At 44.4% G+C, this 17,500-nt stretch overlaps 1 protein-coding gene across 1 annotated transcript in view; it reads right to left on the reverse strand.

Annotated features, from left to right (window-relative positions):
* Positions 1-11,786: 11,786 nt before the first annotated feature.
* LOC116353447 (early nodulin-75-like) overlaps positions 11,787-17,500 on the reverse strand; it is a 6,047-nt gene continuing 333 nt past the window's right edge. The window contains exon 2 of the mRNA XM_031789205.1: positions 11,787-13,095. Coding sequence (XP_031645065.1) covers positions 11,787-13,095 — 1,309 coding nt within the window. The remainder of the gene's footprint in view (positions 13,096-17,500) is intronic.

The raw sequence follows: 17,500 nt of genomic DNA on the forward strand, positions 1-17,500 counted from the left end.
AAAAAGGAAATGCAGACATGCTATATGTTATCTATAATGTGATGGCTCTATACTACAGTACTTAAAGAACACTCAAAGTGCCTGTCTCTTTAGGTTGCCAAGTGTGAAGGGGCAGACATCTGTGTAATTCTTAATTGTCCATCATTCAGTTCCAGCGAGGATGAGCACAGAGGGAGATGGACGTCATATTTGACGGTATCATGATCATTAAACAAGTTGATCTGAGGAAAATGTATCAGCAGCACATGCTGTATCAAGTCGCAGTTTATATAGAGGTGCCAGGTCTGTGGTGCCAGGTCTGTGGTGCCAGGTGTGTGTGTGTGTTTATGTGTACGCATGTGCTAGTCTGTGTGCGTGTGAGTGCGCGCCATGTGCTGTTGGATAGACACATTAATCACAGCGTTGAAGACAAATTCATGACTGATTGTCCGTGACCATGATGTTTTGACAAAAGAGAGAAGAGTAACAAGATCAGAGAGAGCAAGAATGGAGAGAATCGGAGATACAATAGAAATAAAGACAAAGTAACCAAAAATGAATACTGAGAAAATATATATTCTATATTTGAGTGACAGGACTAACTATGACGTCCCTTTTCTCATTCTTTGACAGAGAAAACCTCCCTCAGTTCAAAGCCAGAAGAAGCCTGCTGTGTAAAATCCACGACAAATAGATATTTAATAATGATAACGGGTATCTTCCTTTTACTGTAGGTTACACCTCCATTCACCTTCCTTTTACTGAAGGTTACACCTCCATTCACCTTCAGTTTACTAAAGGTTGCACCTCCATTCACCTTCCTTTTAGTAAAGGTTACACCTACAGTCACCTTCCTTTTACAAAAGGTTACACCTCCATTCACCTTCCTTTTACTGAAGGTTACACCTCCATTCACCTTCAGTTTACTGAAGGTTACAACTCCATTCACCGTCCTTTTACTGAAGGTTACACCTCCATTCACCTTCCATTTACTGAAGGTTACACCTCCATTCACCTTCCTTTTAATGAAGGTTACACCTCCATTCACCTTCCTTTCACTGAAGGTTACATCTCAATCACCTTCCTTTTACTAGAGGTTACACCTCCATTCACCTTCCTTTCACTGAAGGTTACACCTCCATTCACCTTCCTTTTACTAAAGGTTACATCTCCATTCACCTTCCTTTTACTAGAGGTTACACCTCCAATCACTTTCCTTTTACTAGAGGTTACACCTCCATTCACCTTCCTTTCACTGAAGGTTACACCTCCATTCACCTTCCTTTTACTGAAGGTTACACCTCCATTCACCTTCCTTTTACTGAAGGTTACACCTCCATTCACCTTCCTTTTTACTAAAGGTTACACCTCCATTCACCGTCCTTTTACTGAAGCTTACACCTCGATTCACCTTCCTTTCACTGAAGTTTACAACTCCATTCACCTTCCTTTTACTGAAGGTTACACCTCCATTCAACTTCCTTTTACTGAAGGTTACACCTCCATTCACCTTCCTTTTACTGAAGGTTACACCTCCATTTACCTTCCTTTTACTGAAGGTTACATCTCAATCAACATTATTTTACTAGAGGTTACACCTCCATTCACCTTCCTTTTACTAAAGGTTACACCTACATTCACCTTCCTTTTACTGAAGGTTACACCTCCATTCACCTTCCTTTTACTGAAGGTTACACCTCCATTCACCTTCCTTTTACTGAAGGTTACACCTCCATTCACCTTCAGTTTACTGAAGGTTACACCTCCATTCATCTTCCTTTTACTGAAGGTTACAACTCCATTCACCTTCCTTTTCCTGAAGGTTACAACTCCATTCACCGTCCTTTTACTGAAGGTTACACCTGAATTCACCTTCCTTTTACTGAAGGTTACACCCCCATTCTCCTTCCTTTTAATGAAGGTTACACCTCCATTCACCTTCCTTTTACTGAAGGTTACATCTCAATCACCTTCCTTTTACTAGAGGTTACACCCCCATTCACCTTCATTTTACTAAAGGTTACACCTCCATTCACCTTCATTTTACTAAAGGACACACCCAATTCACCTTCCTTTTACTAAAGGTTACACCTCCATTCACCTTCCTTTTACGAGAGGTTACGCTTCCATTCACCTTCCTTTTACTGAAGGTTACACCTCCATTCATCTTCCTTTTATTAGAGGTCACCCCTCCATTCACCTTCCTTTTACTAGAGGTTACACCTCCATTCACATTCCTTTTACTAGAGGTTACATCTCCATTCAGCTTCCTTTTACTAAAGGTTACACACCTTCATTCACCTTCCTTTTACTAGAGGTTACACCTCCATTCACCTTCCTTTTACTAAAGGTTACACCTCCATTAACCTTCCTTTTACTAGAGGTTACACCTCCAATCACCATACTTTTACTAAAGGTTGCATCTCAATCACCTTCCTTTTACTAGAGGTTACACCTCAATTCACCTTCCTTTTACTAGAGGTTACACCTCCATTCACCTTCCTTTTACTAAAGGTTACACCTCCATTCACCTTCCTTTACTAAATGTTGCACCTCATTCACCTTCCTTTTACTAAAGGTTGCATCTCAATCACCTTCCTTTTACTAGAGGTTACACCTCCATTTACCTTCCTTTTACTTGAGGTTACACCTCCATCCCTTTCCTTTTACTATGGGTTACACCTCCATTCACCTTCCTTTTACGAAAGGTTACACCTCCATTCACCTTCATTTTACTAGAGGTTTCACCTCCATTCACATTCCTATTACTAGAGGTTACACCTCCATTCACCTTCCTTTTACTAGAGATAACACCTCCATTCTCCTTCCTTTTACTAAAGGTTACACCTCCATTCACCTTCCTATTACTAGAGGTTACACCTCCATTCACTTTCCTTTTACTAGAGATAACACCTCCATTCACCTTCCTTTTACTAAAGGTTACACCTCCATTCACCTTCCTTTTACTGAAGGTTACACCTCCATTCACCTTCCTTTTACTAAAGGTTGCATCTCAATCACCTTCCTTTTCCTAGAGGTTACACCTCCATTCACCTTCAGTTTACTGAAGGTTACACCTCCATTCATCTTCCTTTTACTGAAGGTTACACCTCCATTCACCTTCCTTTTCCTGAAGGTTACAACTCCATTCACCGTCCTTTTACTGAAGGTTACACCTGAATTCACTTTCCTTTTACTGAAGGTTACACCTCCATTCACCTTCCTTTTAATGAAGGTTACACCTCCATTCACCTTCCTTTTACTGAAGGTTACATCTCAATCACCTTCCTTTTACTAAAGGTTACACCTCCATTCACCTTCCTTTTACTAGAGGTTACACCTCCAATCACTTTCCTTTTACTAGAGGTTACACCTCCATTTACCTTCCTTTCACTGAAGGTTGCACCTCCATTTACCTTCCTTTTACTAAAGGTTACATCTCCATTCACCTTCCTTTTACTAGAGGTTACACCTCCAATCACTTTCCTTTTACTAGAGGTTACACCTCCATTCAGCTTCCTTTCACTGAAGGTTACACCTCCATTCACCTTCCTTTTACTGAAGGTTACACCTCCAATCACCTTCCTTTTACTAAAGGTTACACCTCCATTCACCGTCCTTTTACTGAAGCTTACACCTCAATTCACCTTCCTTTCACTGAAGTTTACACCTCCATTCACCTTCCTTTTACTGAAGGTTACACCTCCATTCAACTTCCTTTTACTGAAGGTTACACCTCCATTCACCTTCCTTTTACTGAAGGTTACACCTCCATTTACCTTCCTTTTACTGAAGGTTACATCTCAATCAACATTCTTTTACTAGAGGTTACACCTCCATTCACCTTCCTTTTACTAAAGATTACACCTACATTCACCTTCCTTTTACTGAAGGTTACACCTCCATTCACCTTCCTTTTACTGAAGGTTACACCTCCATTCACCTTCCTTTTACTGAAGGTTACACCTCCATTCACCTTCAGTTTACTGAAGGTTACACCTCCATTCATCTTCCTTTTACTGAAGGTTACAACTCCATTCACCTTCCTTTTCCTGAAGGTTACAACTCCATTCACCGTCCTTTTACTGAAGGTTACACCTGAATTCACCTTCCTTTTACTGAAGGTTACACCCCCATTCACTTTCCTTTTAATGAAGGTTACACCTCCATTCACCTTCCTTTTACTGAAGGTTACATCTCAATCACCTTCCTTTTACTAGAGGTTACACCCCCATTCACCTTCATTTTACTAAAGGTTACACCTCCATTCACCTTCATTTTACTAAAGGACACACCCAATTCACCTTCCTTTTACTAAAGGTTACACCTCCATTCACCTTCCTTTTACGAGAGGTTACGCTTCCATTCACCTTCCTTTTACTGAAGGTTACACCTCCATTCATCTTCCTTTTATTAGAGGTCACCCCTCCATTCACCTTCCTTTTACTAGAGGTTACACCTCCATTCACATTCCTTTTACTAGAGGTTACACCTCCATTCAGCTTCCTTTTACTAAAGGTTACACACCTTCATTCACCTTCCTTTTACTAGAGGTTACACCTCCATTCACCTTCCTTTTACTAGAGATAACACCTCCATTCTGCTTCCTTTTACTAAAGGTTACACCTCCATTAACCTTCCTTTTACTAGAGGTTACACCTCCAATCACCATACTTTTACTAAAGGTTGCATGTCAATCACCTTCCTTTTACTAGAGGTTACACCTCAATTCACCTTCCTTTTACTAGAGGTTACACCTCCATTCACCTTCCTTTCACTGAAGGTTACACCTCCATTCACCTTCCTTTTACTAAAGGTTACATCTCCATTCACCTTCCTTTTACTAAAGGTTACACCTCCATTCACCTTCCTTTTACTAAAGGTTACACCTCCATTAACCTTCCTTTTACTAGAGGTTACACCTCCAATCACCATACTTTTACTAAAGGTTGCATCTCAATCACCTTCCTTTTACTAGAGGTTACACCTCAATTCACCTTCCTTTTACTAGAGGTTACACCTCCAATCACTTTCCTTTTACTAGAGGTTACACCTCCATTCACCTTCCTTTTACTAGAGGTTACACCTCCATTCACCTACCTTTTACTAAAGGTTACACCTCCATTCACCTTCCTTTTACTAAAGGTCACACCTCCATTCACCTTCCTTTACTAAATGTTGCACCTCATTCACCTTCCTTTTACTAAAGGTTGCATCTCAATCACCTTCCTTTTACTAGAGGTTACACCTCCATTTACCTTCCTTTTACTTGAGGTTACACCTCCAATCCCTTTCCTTTTACTATGGGTTACACCTCCATTCACCTTCCTTTTACTAAAGGTTGCATCTCAATCACCTTCCTTTTCCTAGAGGTTACACCTCCATTCACCTTCAGTTTACTGAAGGTTACACCTCCATTCATCTTCCTTTTACTGAAGGTTACACCTCCATTCACCTTCCTTTTCCTGAAGGTTACAACTCCATTCACCGTCCTTTTACTGAAGGTTACACCTGAATTCACTTTCCTTTTACTGAAGGTTACACCTCCATTCACCTTCCTTTTAATGAAGGTTACACCTCCATTCACCTTCCTTTTACTGAAGGTTACATCTCAATCACCTTCCTTTTACTAAAGGTTACACCTCCATTCACCTTCCTTTTACTAGAGGTTACACCTCCAATCACTTTCCTTTTACTAGAGGTTACACCTCCATTTACCTTCCTTTCATTGAAGGTTGCACCTCCATTTACCTTCCTTTTACTAAAGGTTACATCTCCATTCACCTTCCTTTTACTAGAGGTTACACCTCCAATCACTTTCCTTTTACTAGAGGTTACACCTCCATTCAGCTTCCTTTCACTGAAGGTTACACCTCCATTCACCTTCCGTTTACTGAAGGTTACACCTCCAATCACCTTCCTTTTACTAAAGGTTACACCTCCATTCACCTTCCTTTTAGTAACGGTTACACCTACATTCACCTTCCTTTTACTGAAGGTTACACCTCCATTCACCTTCCTTTTACTGAGGGTTACACCTCCATTCACCTTCCTTTTACTGAAGGTTACACCTCCATTCACCTTCAGTTTACTGAAGGTTACACCTCCATTCATCTTCCTTTTACTGAAGGTTACAACTCCATTCACCTTCCTTTTCCTGAAGGTTACAACTCCATTCACTGTCCTTTTACTGAAGGTTACACCTGAATCACCTTCCTTTTACTGAAGGTTACACCCCCATTCACCTTCCTTTTAATGAAGGTTACACCTCCATTCACCTTCCTTTTACTGAAGGTTACATCTCAATCACCTTCCTTTTACTAGAGGTTACACCCCCATTCACCTTCATTTTACTAAAGGTTACACCTCCATTCACCTTCCTTTTACTGAAGGTTACACCTCCATTCACTTTCCTTTTCCTGAAGGTTACAACTCCATTCACCGTCCTTTTACTGAAGGTTACACCTGAATTCACCTTCCTTTTACTGAAGGTTACACCCCCATTCACCTTCCTTTTAATGAAGGTTACACAATTCCATTCACCTTCCTTTTAGTAAAGGTTACACCTACATTCACCTTCCTTTTACAAAAGGTTACACCTCAATTCACCTTCCTTTTACTGAAGGTTACACCTCCATTCACCTTCCTTTTACTGAAGGTTACACCTCCATTCACCTTCAGTTTACTGAAGGTTACACCTCCATTCATCTTCATTTTACTGAAGGTTACACCTCCATTCACCTTCCTTTTCCTGAAGGTTACAACTCCATTCACCTTCCTTTTAGTAAAGGTTACACCTCCAGTCAACTTCCTTTTACTAGAGGTTACAACTCCTTTCAGCTTCCTTTTACTAAAGGTTACACCTCCATTCACCTTCCTTTTCCTGAAGTTTACAACTCCATTCACCTTCCTTTTAGTAAAGGTTACACCTGAATTCACCTTCCTTTTACTGAAGGTTACACCCCCATTCACCTTCCTTTTAATGAAGGTTACACAATTCCATTCACCTTCCTTTTAGTAAAGGTTACACCTACATTCACCTTCCTTTTACAAAAGGTTACACCTCCATTCACCTTCCTTTTACTGAAGGTTACACCTCCATTCACCTTCCTTTTACTGAAGGTTACACCTCCATTCACCTTCAGTTTACTGAAGGTTACACCTCCATTCATCTTCATTTTACTGAAGGTTACACCTCCATTCACCTTCCTTTTCCTGAAGGTTACAACTCCATTCACCTTCCTTTTAGTAAAGGTTACACCTCCAGTCAACTTCCTTTTACTAGAGGTTACAACTCCTTTCAGCTTCCTTTTACTAAAGGTTACACCTCCATTCACCTTCCTTTTACTAGAGGTTACACCTCCATTCACCTTCCTTTTACTAAAGGTTACACCTTCATTCACCTTCCTTTTACTGAAGGTTACACCTCATTCACCTTCCTTTTACTAGAGGTTACACCTCCATTCACCTTCATTTTACTGTACCCTCCTCCGAGGGGTACACAAACTAAACAGATCGCTCTGTCCCTCTTTTTTCCCTCAGCTCTCACCTGTTATTTTCTCTGTCTCTCACTCTTCCTGTCTTTTTTCCTGGCTCACCGAAGCGAGGCGTGGTGAAATCAACAGGAGAGCAGTAGTGGTGTGTGTATGCGTCTGTGTAAGGGGTGTTGGTGGGCCACTCTGACATGACAAGGTGTCATTAGAACAGGGCCACTGATTCACTGTTCAGACAACTGCTGGGACAAACATGCAATCATTGTATTAGATGCAGTCGTCGAGGAGGGCTGCCCTACACCTCTCTACTCTCTGTCTCTCCCTTTTGATTTCCCTCCTCTTTTTTTGCTTCACTTTCTCTGTCTGTCATTTTTCTCTCCGTTATCCTCTGGAGGGGACTGATCTGATGGAGGAGAGAGAGAGAAGAAGAGGAGAGAGAAGAAGAGAAGGAGGGGCAAAGAAGAGAGAAGAAGAAGGGGAGTGAAGAAGAGGAGGAGCGAAGAAGAGGAGGGGCGAAGACGAAAGAAGAAGAAGGGGAGAGACGAAGAGGAGGAGCGAAGAAGAGGAGGAGCGAAGAAGAAGAGGAGAGAAGAAGGGGAGGAGAGGCGAAGAGGGGGAGAGAAGAAGAGGAGGAGCGAAGAAGAAGAGGAGAGAAGAAGAAGAGGGGAGACGAAGAGGAGGAGCGAAAAAGAGGAGGGGAGAAGAAGAGGAGGAGAGAAGAAGAAGAGGAGGTGGAGGGAAGGGGATGGCCACTTGAACATACAGCACGTCTCTATAAGGTAGAAGAAGTGCTGACAGAGTCGTCAGGTAGAAACCATTTCATCAGAGCATTGTGTCTCCCGCCACACAGATAAGGAAACAAAGTCCAATAAGCAAAAAAAAAAAAAAAGCTTTCACAATTCTATCTAGATACGCTGGGAAATAAAGACAGCCAATGCATTTACATGTCTATAGTTGGGCTGCGTGAATAGGATGACTTCATCACAATACTCAATTGCTTTCCCCCCCCCCTCAAGTCATTTTTTTCTCCTCCTCCCTTAAAGCTACAATCCGAATCCTGCTGTTTCTTTAGCATCGAGCCACTGTCGGTTTGTTCGTTCTTAACATCGATCGAAGGGAGCACTTTGCTCTTCTGGAGAATTATGGGTAAGAAACACTGGCTTCCTGTTCTGGTGAATTCTGGGTAAAAGGCCACTGGTTCCTCGCTGGGCCTGGTGTGTGTATCCTAGTGGGTGGATGATTACAGTTGTTTCTGTCTGAGGAGGAATAAGAAATAACAAGAGGAGAGCCAGTGAATCTAAACTGTCTCCCGGCGAGGCAGGAAGATCAATTGTTATAACATTACAGGCTGGGAAAGTAGTCATTCACTCTGTCGGCTGTAGAATAAACCCACTGATTACATGCAATCAATGTGATAATGGCAAAAACACATTTGGCCAATGGGCCGCACGGCAGTAAAGCCATCTCTTAGAGGCTCACGCTACACTAGACAAGCTAACAGAGGGGACCGTAATAAATGCGACACATACTGTTTAAGCACTAGGTGGGACACGCTAGCCAAGCAGTGGGGACGGTAATGATTGTGACACCCGTCGGAGGCCTGTGGTTCCTAACCTGCATAGATCAAACGAGGATTACCACCAGGGTACTACTCCAGCTGTGGCAACGTAAATAACACTACAGATTTACCATTGTGTTACTACGATAAATGTTTGTTACCCCTTCCTAGCTATTTTCATCACATCCATTTTTTCATAAGAAATTATTTTAATTTTATTTGCAACCAAACATCATTAGGGCTGCATCACTGCAGGTTAATTTTATAAATACATAATACCAAATTATGAAGATTTTTAAAGTAATAAATATATAAATTATTTTTGCATGATCATCCCAAAATGTTCCACTAAGAACAATTATAATACCACTTTGTCTGCTTGAAATACACATGTCAATGTGAATGATAGATGTAGTGTAGTTATTTCAGCTGAGGTGATGTTGTTGAACATGGGGTGTGTAATGGGAGCAGATATGAGAGAAGCGTGTTCTCGTTCACTTCCGTATAGGAGAGGACAGGCCTGTCGAGGTGGTCCGATCCTCAACAGATATGGCTGTGTGTGTGTGTGTGTGTGTGTGTGTGTGTGTGTGTGTGTGTGTGTGTGTGTGTGTGTGTGTGTGTGTGTGTGTGTGTGTGTGTGTGTGTGTGTGTGTGTGTGTGTGTGTGTGTGTGTGTGTGTGTTACTACCTACTCTGTGTGACAGCCCCTGGATCTCTCTCTCAGATGAGAATCTTGATGATTTAGGTCATTTTCCTGTAGAGCCAGTTCTGTGCTTCAACCATACACTATCTTTATCACGTCAGTGTGTGTGTGTGTGTGTGTGTGTGTGTGTTGTGTTATCTAGACCAGGTGAAAGCAACACTCAGAGAGAGCAGTGCTGTAAGAGCAGCACTTAAAAACTCACCGCAACACAACACCATACAAGACAATATGAAATTGAACAATGAAAAATGAAAAATAAACACAAAAATGTGTGTGTGTGTGTGTGTGTGGATTAGCGGTGTTATCGGGGAGCATTAGGGGTGCAGTAACCCCTCCAAACTTTCACTGACACACAGACCCTCGCTGACATGGCAAATAAGCTTAGCTGTTTTTCTATAAGGAGAAAAACTCCTGAACTACAGGACTCTGATAACGCTCTCATCTCTTTAACTCTCTCTCTCTCTCACACACACACACGCACGCACACACACACACACACACGCACACACACACACACACACACACACACACACACACACACACACACACACACACACACACACACACACACGCACGCACGCACACACACACACACACACACACACACACACACACACACACACACACACACACACACACACACACACACACACACACACACACACACACACACAGAGAGATAAGGATAAACCAGGCGTGGGATCAAATGAAATTGCACATAACTATAATAAAATAAGTTTTGAAAAAACTTGTCCGGATTAAAAAACACATTTTATTAAACAGATGGTAAAAGAGGATTTTATTCTCAGAAAATGACAGGGCTAGAAAATGAGAAATGAAAGGAGGAGGGAGGGAGAGGGGGAGAAAAGAGAGGGGGAGGGAAAGGTGAATGTGCAGGCAGTAAAATGGCGTTGGTTGGGTCGGTTGGCGGGGCGTTGCGGTGGTGGTTTGGGGTGAGAAGTGGGCCTGGCCGCGTCTTTAACCAGATCAGATTGAGGAAATTGGCTGTCAGGACGGGATTGTCGTGATTTATACCCGTCCATCAAGAAGAGAAGAAACGTTGCAAGCTGCTCCTGCTACCCCCCCCTCCTCTTTTCCTCCCCATCCCTCCTCTATCCCTCTTCCCCCTCGCCTCGCTGCGCTCGCAAAGCATCTTACACCCTCAAAACCACCATCTGCTACCAAATCTAATTCACATTCCACCATAATCAGGTTTACCCTGTAATGCCCACTCTGCCTCTCTCTCTCTCACTCTCTCTCTCTCTCTCTCTGTCTCTCTCCTACCCGTCCTCTTTCCCTACCTCTCTCTCTCTCTCTCTCTTCCTCTCTCTCTCTCTATCCTACCCATCCTCTTTCCCTACCTCTCTCTCTCTCTCTCTCTTCCTCTCTCTCTCTCTCTCCTACCCGTCCTCTTTCCCTACCTCTCTCTCTCTCTTCCTCTCTCTCTCTCTCCTACCCGTCCTCTTTCCCTACCTCTCTCTCTCTCTCTCTTCCTCTCTCTCTCTCTCTCTCTCCTACCCGTCCTCTTTCCCTACCTCTCTCTCTCTCTCTCTTCCTCTCTCTCTCTCTCTCTCTCTCCTACCCGTCCTCTTTCCCTACCTCTCTCGCTCTCGTTCTCTCTCTCTCTCTCCTACCCGTCCTCTTTCCCTACCTCTCTCTCTCTCTTCCTCTCTCTCTCTCTCCTACCCGTCCTCTTTCCCTACCTCTCTCTCTCTCTCTCTCTCTTCCTCTCTCTCTCTCTCTCTCTCCTACCCGTCCTCTTTCCCTACCTCTCTCTCTCTCTTCCTCTCTCTCTCTCTCTCCTACCCGTCCTCTTTCCCTACCTCTCTCGCTCTCGTTCTCTCTTTCTTCAACCCCTCTTATTTTCTCCTTTTCCTGCCTCTCTCTGTCTTTCCTTTAGCAGTCTTTATAATTGCATGTCTTTCTCACTGTATGTGAAAGTGTATGTGTCTGTCCCCTACTTCTTTTTCATTGATATACTAAAGACATTCACCCGATACAGCAGAGTACTCTTCCTTCGACTTCTCAATGTCATTTAGCCTGGTTCTTACTGCCTATAAAACAGTTACAAAAACAAGAGTCCACCCCTTTCCCAGCAGGTGAGGAGGGGTGAAGTAGAATGAGGGGACTCGGAGGTGAGGAGGGGTGAAGTAGAATGAGGGGACTCGGAGGTGAGGAGGGGTGAAGTAGAATGAGGGGACTCGGAGGTGAGGAGGGGTGAAGTAGAATGAGGGGACTCGGAGGTGAGGAGGGGTGAAGTAGAATGAGGGGACTTGGAGGTGAGGAGGGGTGAAGTAGAATGAGGGGACTTGGAGGTGAGGAGGGGTGAAGTAGAATGAGGGGACTCGGAGGTGAGGAGGGGTGAAGTAGAATGAGGGGACTCGGAGGTGAGGAGGGGTGAAGTAGAATGAGGGGACTTGGAGGTGAGGAGGGGTGAAGTAGAATGAGGGGACTCGGAGGTGAGGAGGGGTGAAGTAGAATGAGGGGACTCGGAGGTGAGGAGGGGTGAAGTAGAATGAGGGGACTCGGAGGTGAGGAGGGGTGAAGTAGAATGAGGGGACTCGGAGGTGAGGAGGGGTGAAGTAGAATGAGGGGACTCGGAGGTGAGGAGGGGTGAAGTAGAATGAGGGGACTCGGAGGTGAGGAGGGGTGAAGTAGAATGAGGGGACTTGGAGGTGAGGAGGGGTGAAGTAGAATGAGGGGACTCGGAGGTGAGGAGGGGTGAAGTAGAATGAGGGGACTCGGAGGTGAGGAGGGGTGAAGTAGAATGAGGGGACTCGGAGGTGAGGAGGGGTGAAGTAGAATGAGGGGACTTGGAGGTGAGGAGGGGTGAAGTAGAATGAGGGGACTCGGAGGTGAGGAGGGGTGAAGTAGAATGAGGGGACTCGGAGGTGAGGAGGGGTGAAGTAGAATGAGGGGACTCGGAGGTGAGGAGGGGTGAAGTAGAATGAGGGGACTTGGAGGTGAGGAGGGGTGAAGTAGAATGAGGGGACTCGGAGGTGAGGAGGGGTGAAGTAGAATGAGGGGACTCGGAGGTGAGGAGGGGTGAAGTAGAATGAGGGGACTCGGAGGTGAGGAGGGGTGAAGAAGAATGAGGGGACTCGGAGGTGAGGAGGGGTGAAGTAGAATGAGGGGACTCGGAGGTGAGGAGGGGTGAAGTAGAATGAGGGGACTCGGAGGTGAGAAGGGGTGAAGTAGAACGAGGGGACTCGGAGGTGAGGTGGCCTGAGGAGGGGTGAAGTAGAATGAGGGGACTCGGAGGTGAGGAGGCCTGAGGAGGGGTGAAGTAGAACGAGGGGGCTCGGAGGTGAGGAGGCCTGAGGAGGGGTGAAGTAGAATGAGGGGACTCGGAGGTGAGGAGGCCTGAGGAGGGGTCAGGATAAGACGGGGTGAGAAGAGGTGGTAGAGGAAAAAAGCGGGTAAGAAGGAAAGATAAGAGGTGAGGTGAAGATGAAGGATGCAGGATGAGGATGGGTGGGGTGAGGATTGGCAAGGCGGGTAAGGCGGGTAAGTGGAGGGGGAGTGAGGTGTTAAGACAGACGGACAGACAGAAACACAGACGTAAACGTCTCTCTCAGTTTTTTCCTGATGAGCCTTTCCTTTGATAATCCCTTATGCCGTTTTTTTTACCCACAATCCAATCTCCATCTTTCTCTCTCTCTCTCTCTCTCTCTCTCTCTCTCTCTCTCTCTCTCTCTCTCTCTCTCTCTCTCTCAATCTTTCTCTCTCTCTCTCTCTCTCTTCCTCTCTCTCAATCTTTCTCTCTCTCTCTCTCTCTCTCAATCTTTCTCTCTCTCTCTCTCTCTCTCTCTCTCTCTCTCTCTCTCTCTCTCTCTCTCTCTCTCTCTCTCTCTCTCTCACACACACACACACACACACACACAAAGCTGTCTGTGGCCCATCTGTGTTAAGGCAATCTAGTTTATTAGAGATTGGAGGAATTTACAGTAACGAGCCGTTCCCCTGACAAATTAATCACTTTCAACCATTTGATGGTGTAAGTGAGAGATGGCCTCCAGAGGGGGATAAGTTAAGTGTGTGTGTGTGTGTGTGTGTGTGCGTGCGTGCGTGTGTGTGTGTGTGTGGAAGGGCTGTAGAACTAACACTGAGGAAGGAGACGCCACCAGTGAAACAAGCCATGTCTCTTCCTATCTATACACCTTATCATCTCATCTCTACCTCTCTCCGCATGTCTCTTTCGTTTGGATCTCCCTCGGTCCTTCCTTTACACCTCTCTATCCCTCTGTTAAATGCCATGCCTCTATCTGTCTGTTTGTCTATTGCTAAAGGTGTGTTTTCCAATAGTGTTTGTGTGTCATTGTGCATGCAAGCCTGCTGGCATGTCTATGTGTGTTAGTGTAAGCACAAAAGCACTAGTCTGTGAACCACTGCCATAAATGCATGTATATGTGTGTGTGTTTATTGATTTATTTTACGTTTATTTAACTAGGCAAGTCAGTTAAGAACAAATTCTGTTTGCTAACAACATTTTAACTAAGAACGACAGATTTTTACCTTGTCTGGGATTCGATCTAGCAACCTTTCGGTTACTAGTCCAACGCTCTAACTACTGTGTGTGTCTGTGTGTGTCCAAATCTCTCTCAAACAGCTAGTGGTAAAATATCCTGGCGTGAGTGTCTGTGACATTTGTATTTCCTGTGTGTGTGTGTGTGTGTGTGTGTGTGTGTGTGTGTGTGTGTGTGTGTGTGTGTGTGTGTGTGTGTGTGTGTGTGAGTGTGAGTGTGTATGTGTGTGACATCCTCTTCTGTTTGAGTAGTGCTTGTCTGGGTCAATCCACTCAGCCCTCTCATGTGGAACATACTCGACAAACACACACACACACTCGACACACACTCGACACACACTCGACACAAACAACCTTTGATACTCAGTGAATCACTTCCATACACCTATTCAGTCAAACAGATAATTTACAGTAGGTGCACACAAACACTAACCTACAGCTCTTCTCTCCTTTCCATTGATCGATCGCTAAGCTGAGTACCCACTGGCTGACATGCTGACAGGTGCAAGGCCTTGTGGGATGTGTAGTTTAGTCCATGTCTGAGGACTTGCTATTTTCTCCTTCATCCTCATCACCACATTTAAACAAACACAAAGAAACAATACACACTGTATGCCAGAATATATATACTGTATACCAGTGTGTGTGTGTGTGTGTTTTTGTGTGTGGTTGTGTCTGTGTGTGTTTGTGCAAGTGCACATCTTAATCTCTGGCAGGTCAGTGTGTTGAAACATTTCCTCTCTGGCAGGCCTGGGTCTCTGAGAGGGCTGGGAGAGAGTCAGAGATGCATACTGGGAATGTAGCGGATGTCAAAATAAATAGAGCAAGTAGTGAAGCCAATAAAGCAGTGTGTGTGTGTGTGTGTGTGTGTGTGTGTGTGTGTGTGTGTGTGTGTGTGTGTGTGTGTGTATATGTGTGTATATGTGTGTATATGTGTGTATATGTGTGTGTGTATATGTGTGTATATGTGTGTATGTGTATGTGTGTGTGTGTGTATGTGTATGTGTGTGTGTGTGTATGTGTGTGTGTATGTCTGTGTGTGTGTGTGTGTGTGTGTGTGTGTGTGTGTGTGTCCACAACCCCGGTCTACCCTGTCACCAACCCTCAAATTAAATCAAATCAAATTTCATTTGTCACATGTTTTGTAAATAACAAGTGTAGACTGACAGTGAAATGTTTATTTTACGGTTCCCCATCCAACAATTCAGAGTTGAAGATTTAAGAGAAAAAATAAAGATTCATATAGTGTCAGGAGGAATAAAAACACAGTGGAGAACACACACACACACGCGCGCGGCGGCTGTCTCTATGTGCCAGTAACGTGTTTGACTGTGATTGGCTTAGGGCCTGTGTGCGGCATGCCAATGGTCTCTAATAGGCTTGACCCAGACTATCTCAGGGAAATCCAATTGGCCTAAGACTCTGTGAGCCCCCCCCCCCCCCCCCCCCCCCCCCCACACACACACACACCCCTTAAAGGGCTAAACCACACAATAGCCAGGCCCAATGAACTACATGCAAAATATACAAGGCAAATTATATATCGTCGATCCCATACACCTGGGATGTATTTGGTGTAGAAAAACATTAAGAATGTTAAATATAGAAATGTAATGAATAGAGCTGACACGACTCCCTATTCTACATGACACACAATAATATTTGCTGTACGTTGTACATTTCTATCTGAACGTTCTGTACTGTTCCTCCTGAACATACCCCAGACACAACATACACCTAGCATCATATACGGCAGGTTAAATATGCCAGGGGTGGTTGAGGAGGGCTAGGTAGCAAAGATGTTTGGCCACTGCTCTGTCTAAAGTGCTAGGCCCAGGGTATAGGGGCTGGTTCATATGCTTGCACACACACACACACACACACACACACACACACACACACACACACACACACACACACACACACACACACACACACACACACACACACACACACACACAGAGCACAAGAGAGCTATGTTTTAACATGAAACAAAATGGTTTGCTTACACTTAAAACAAACAAAAAATTATACACAGAGTTCATGATGACTCCTTGGTTCCGTGACCAATCACAGACAACGTGTGACAACGACACGCCTATAAATGAGTTGACAAAGTCAGACACATGATAGAAACTCTTTCCCTCTAATTACTGGAACACTAGCGAGGAAGATCAGACCCATGGAAAGTACGGGATTTAAAACATATGTGCTCTTCTCGTCATTGTTCTTTTTTCAAATTGATTTTAGACCTCACGTACAATCCTGAATTAACAACCAGGCCTCACACAAACAGAAACAGACCGTACTAACCGAAACTAAAAAACTAACTGAAGACACACACACACACACAATATGAAGCCCTATCCGTGTGTGAGATGTGTGTGTGTCTAGCGCAGTGGGCTAACTGGTCACATCTGGCTGTAGTAAATCCAGCTAAAAGCCAGTGACTCATGATGCCTCTGATGATCTTCATACATCTACATTTATATGGTAATAGGAGTCTGCCAAGCATTTAACGCATTCCACTACATCTGAAGGGCAAGGCACTTCTATCACCCCATCCCAATCGCCCCACACACACACACGACCGCACGCACACACGCACACACAGACACACATTTTAGTTCATATCTGCAGTGCCTCTTCACCTTTTACCACTATCTACCGTCTGTCTTTTATCTCTCCCTCTTTCACTTTCACCTCTTTCCCTTCATCTCTTCCTATTCACCATCTCGTTCTCTGTGTCTTTCTCTCTCGTTCTCTCCCTCGTCTGTCTCTTCATTCAGTGTGGCAGGTTGAATAATTCAGGCATCCGGCTGGCCGCCCCAGAGTGTCCTGACCGGTGCAGCCAGGACCCCTGCGTGGCAGACGGACTCTCTACCTCCACCTCTCTACAACAGGCAGACAGATGGCCCCGCTCTCTCACTCTCTCTACCTCCATCCCCCTCTCTACCCCTCTCTCTACCTTCATCCCCCTCTCTACCCCTCTCTACCTCTTGTCTATCTCTTCCTCTTCTGCTTCTGTCTCAGTTCCACCTCGCCACACAAACACAATATCCCTTTTTCATTGCACCTCTTTCTATGTTCTCTCCTCTTTTTTCACTGTCATACAAACATTATTTCTTTCTTCTCTCCCTCTTTCTTCTCTCCCTCCCTCTTTCTCTCTCCCTCTCTCTTTCTCTCTCCCTCTCTCTTTCCTCCGTCTTCCTCTCTCCCCTCCCTCTTTCTCTGTGGTCACTA

This window comes from Oncorhynchus kisutch, linkage group LG14, assembly GCF_002021735.2.
Source record: "Oncorhynchus kisutch isolate 150728-3 linkage group LG14, Okis_V2, whole genome shotgun sequence".
In the NCBI taxonomy this organism is placed as follows: Eukaryota; Metazoa; Chordata; class Actinopteri; order Salmoniformes; family Salmonidae; genus Oncorhynchus; species Oncorhynchus kisutch.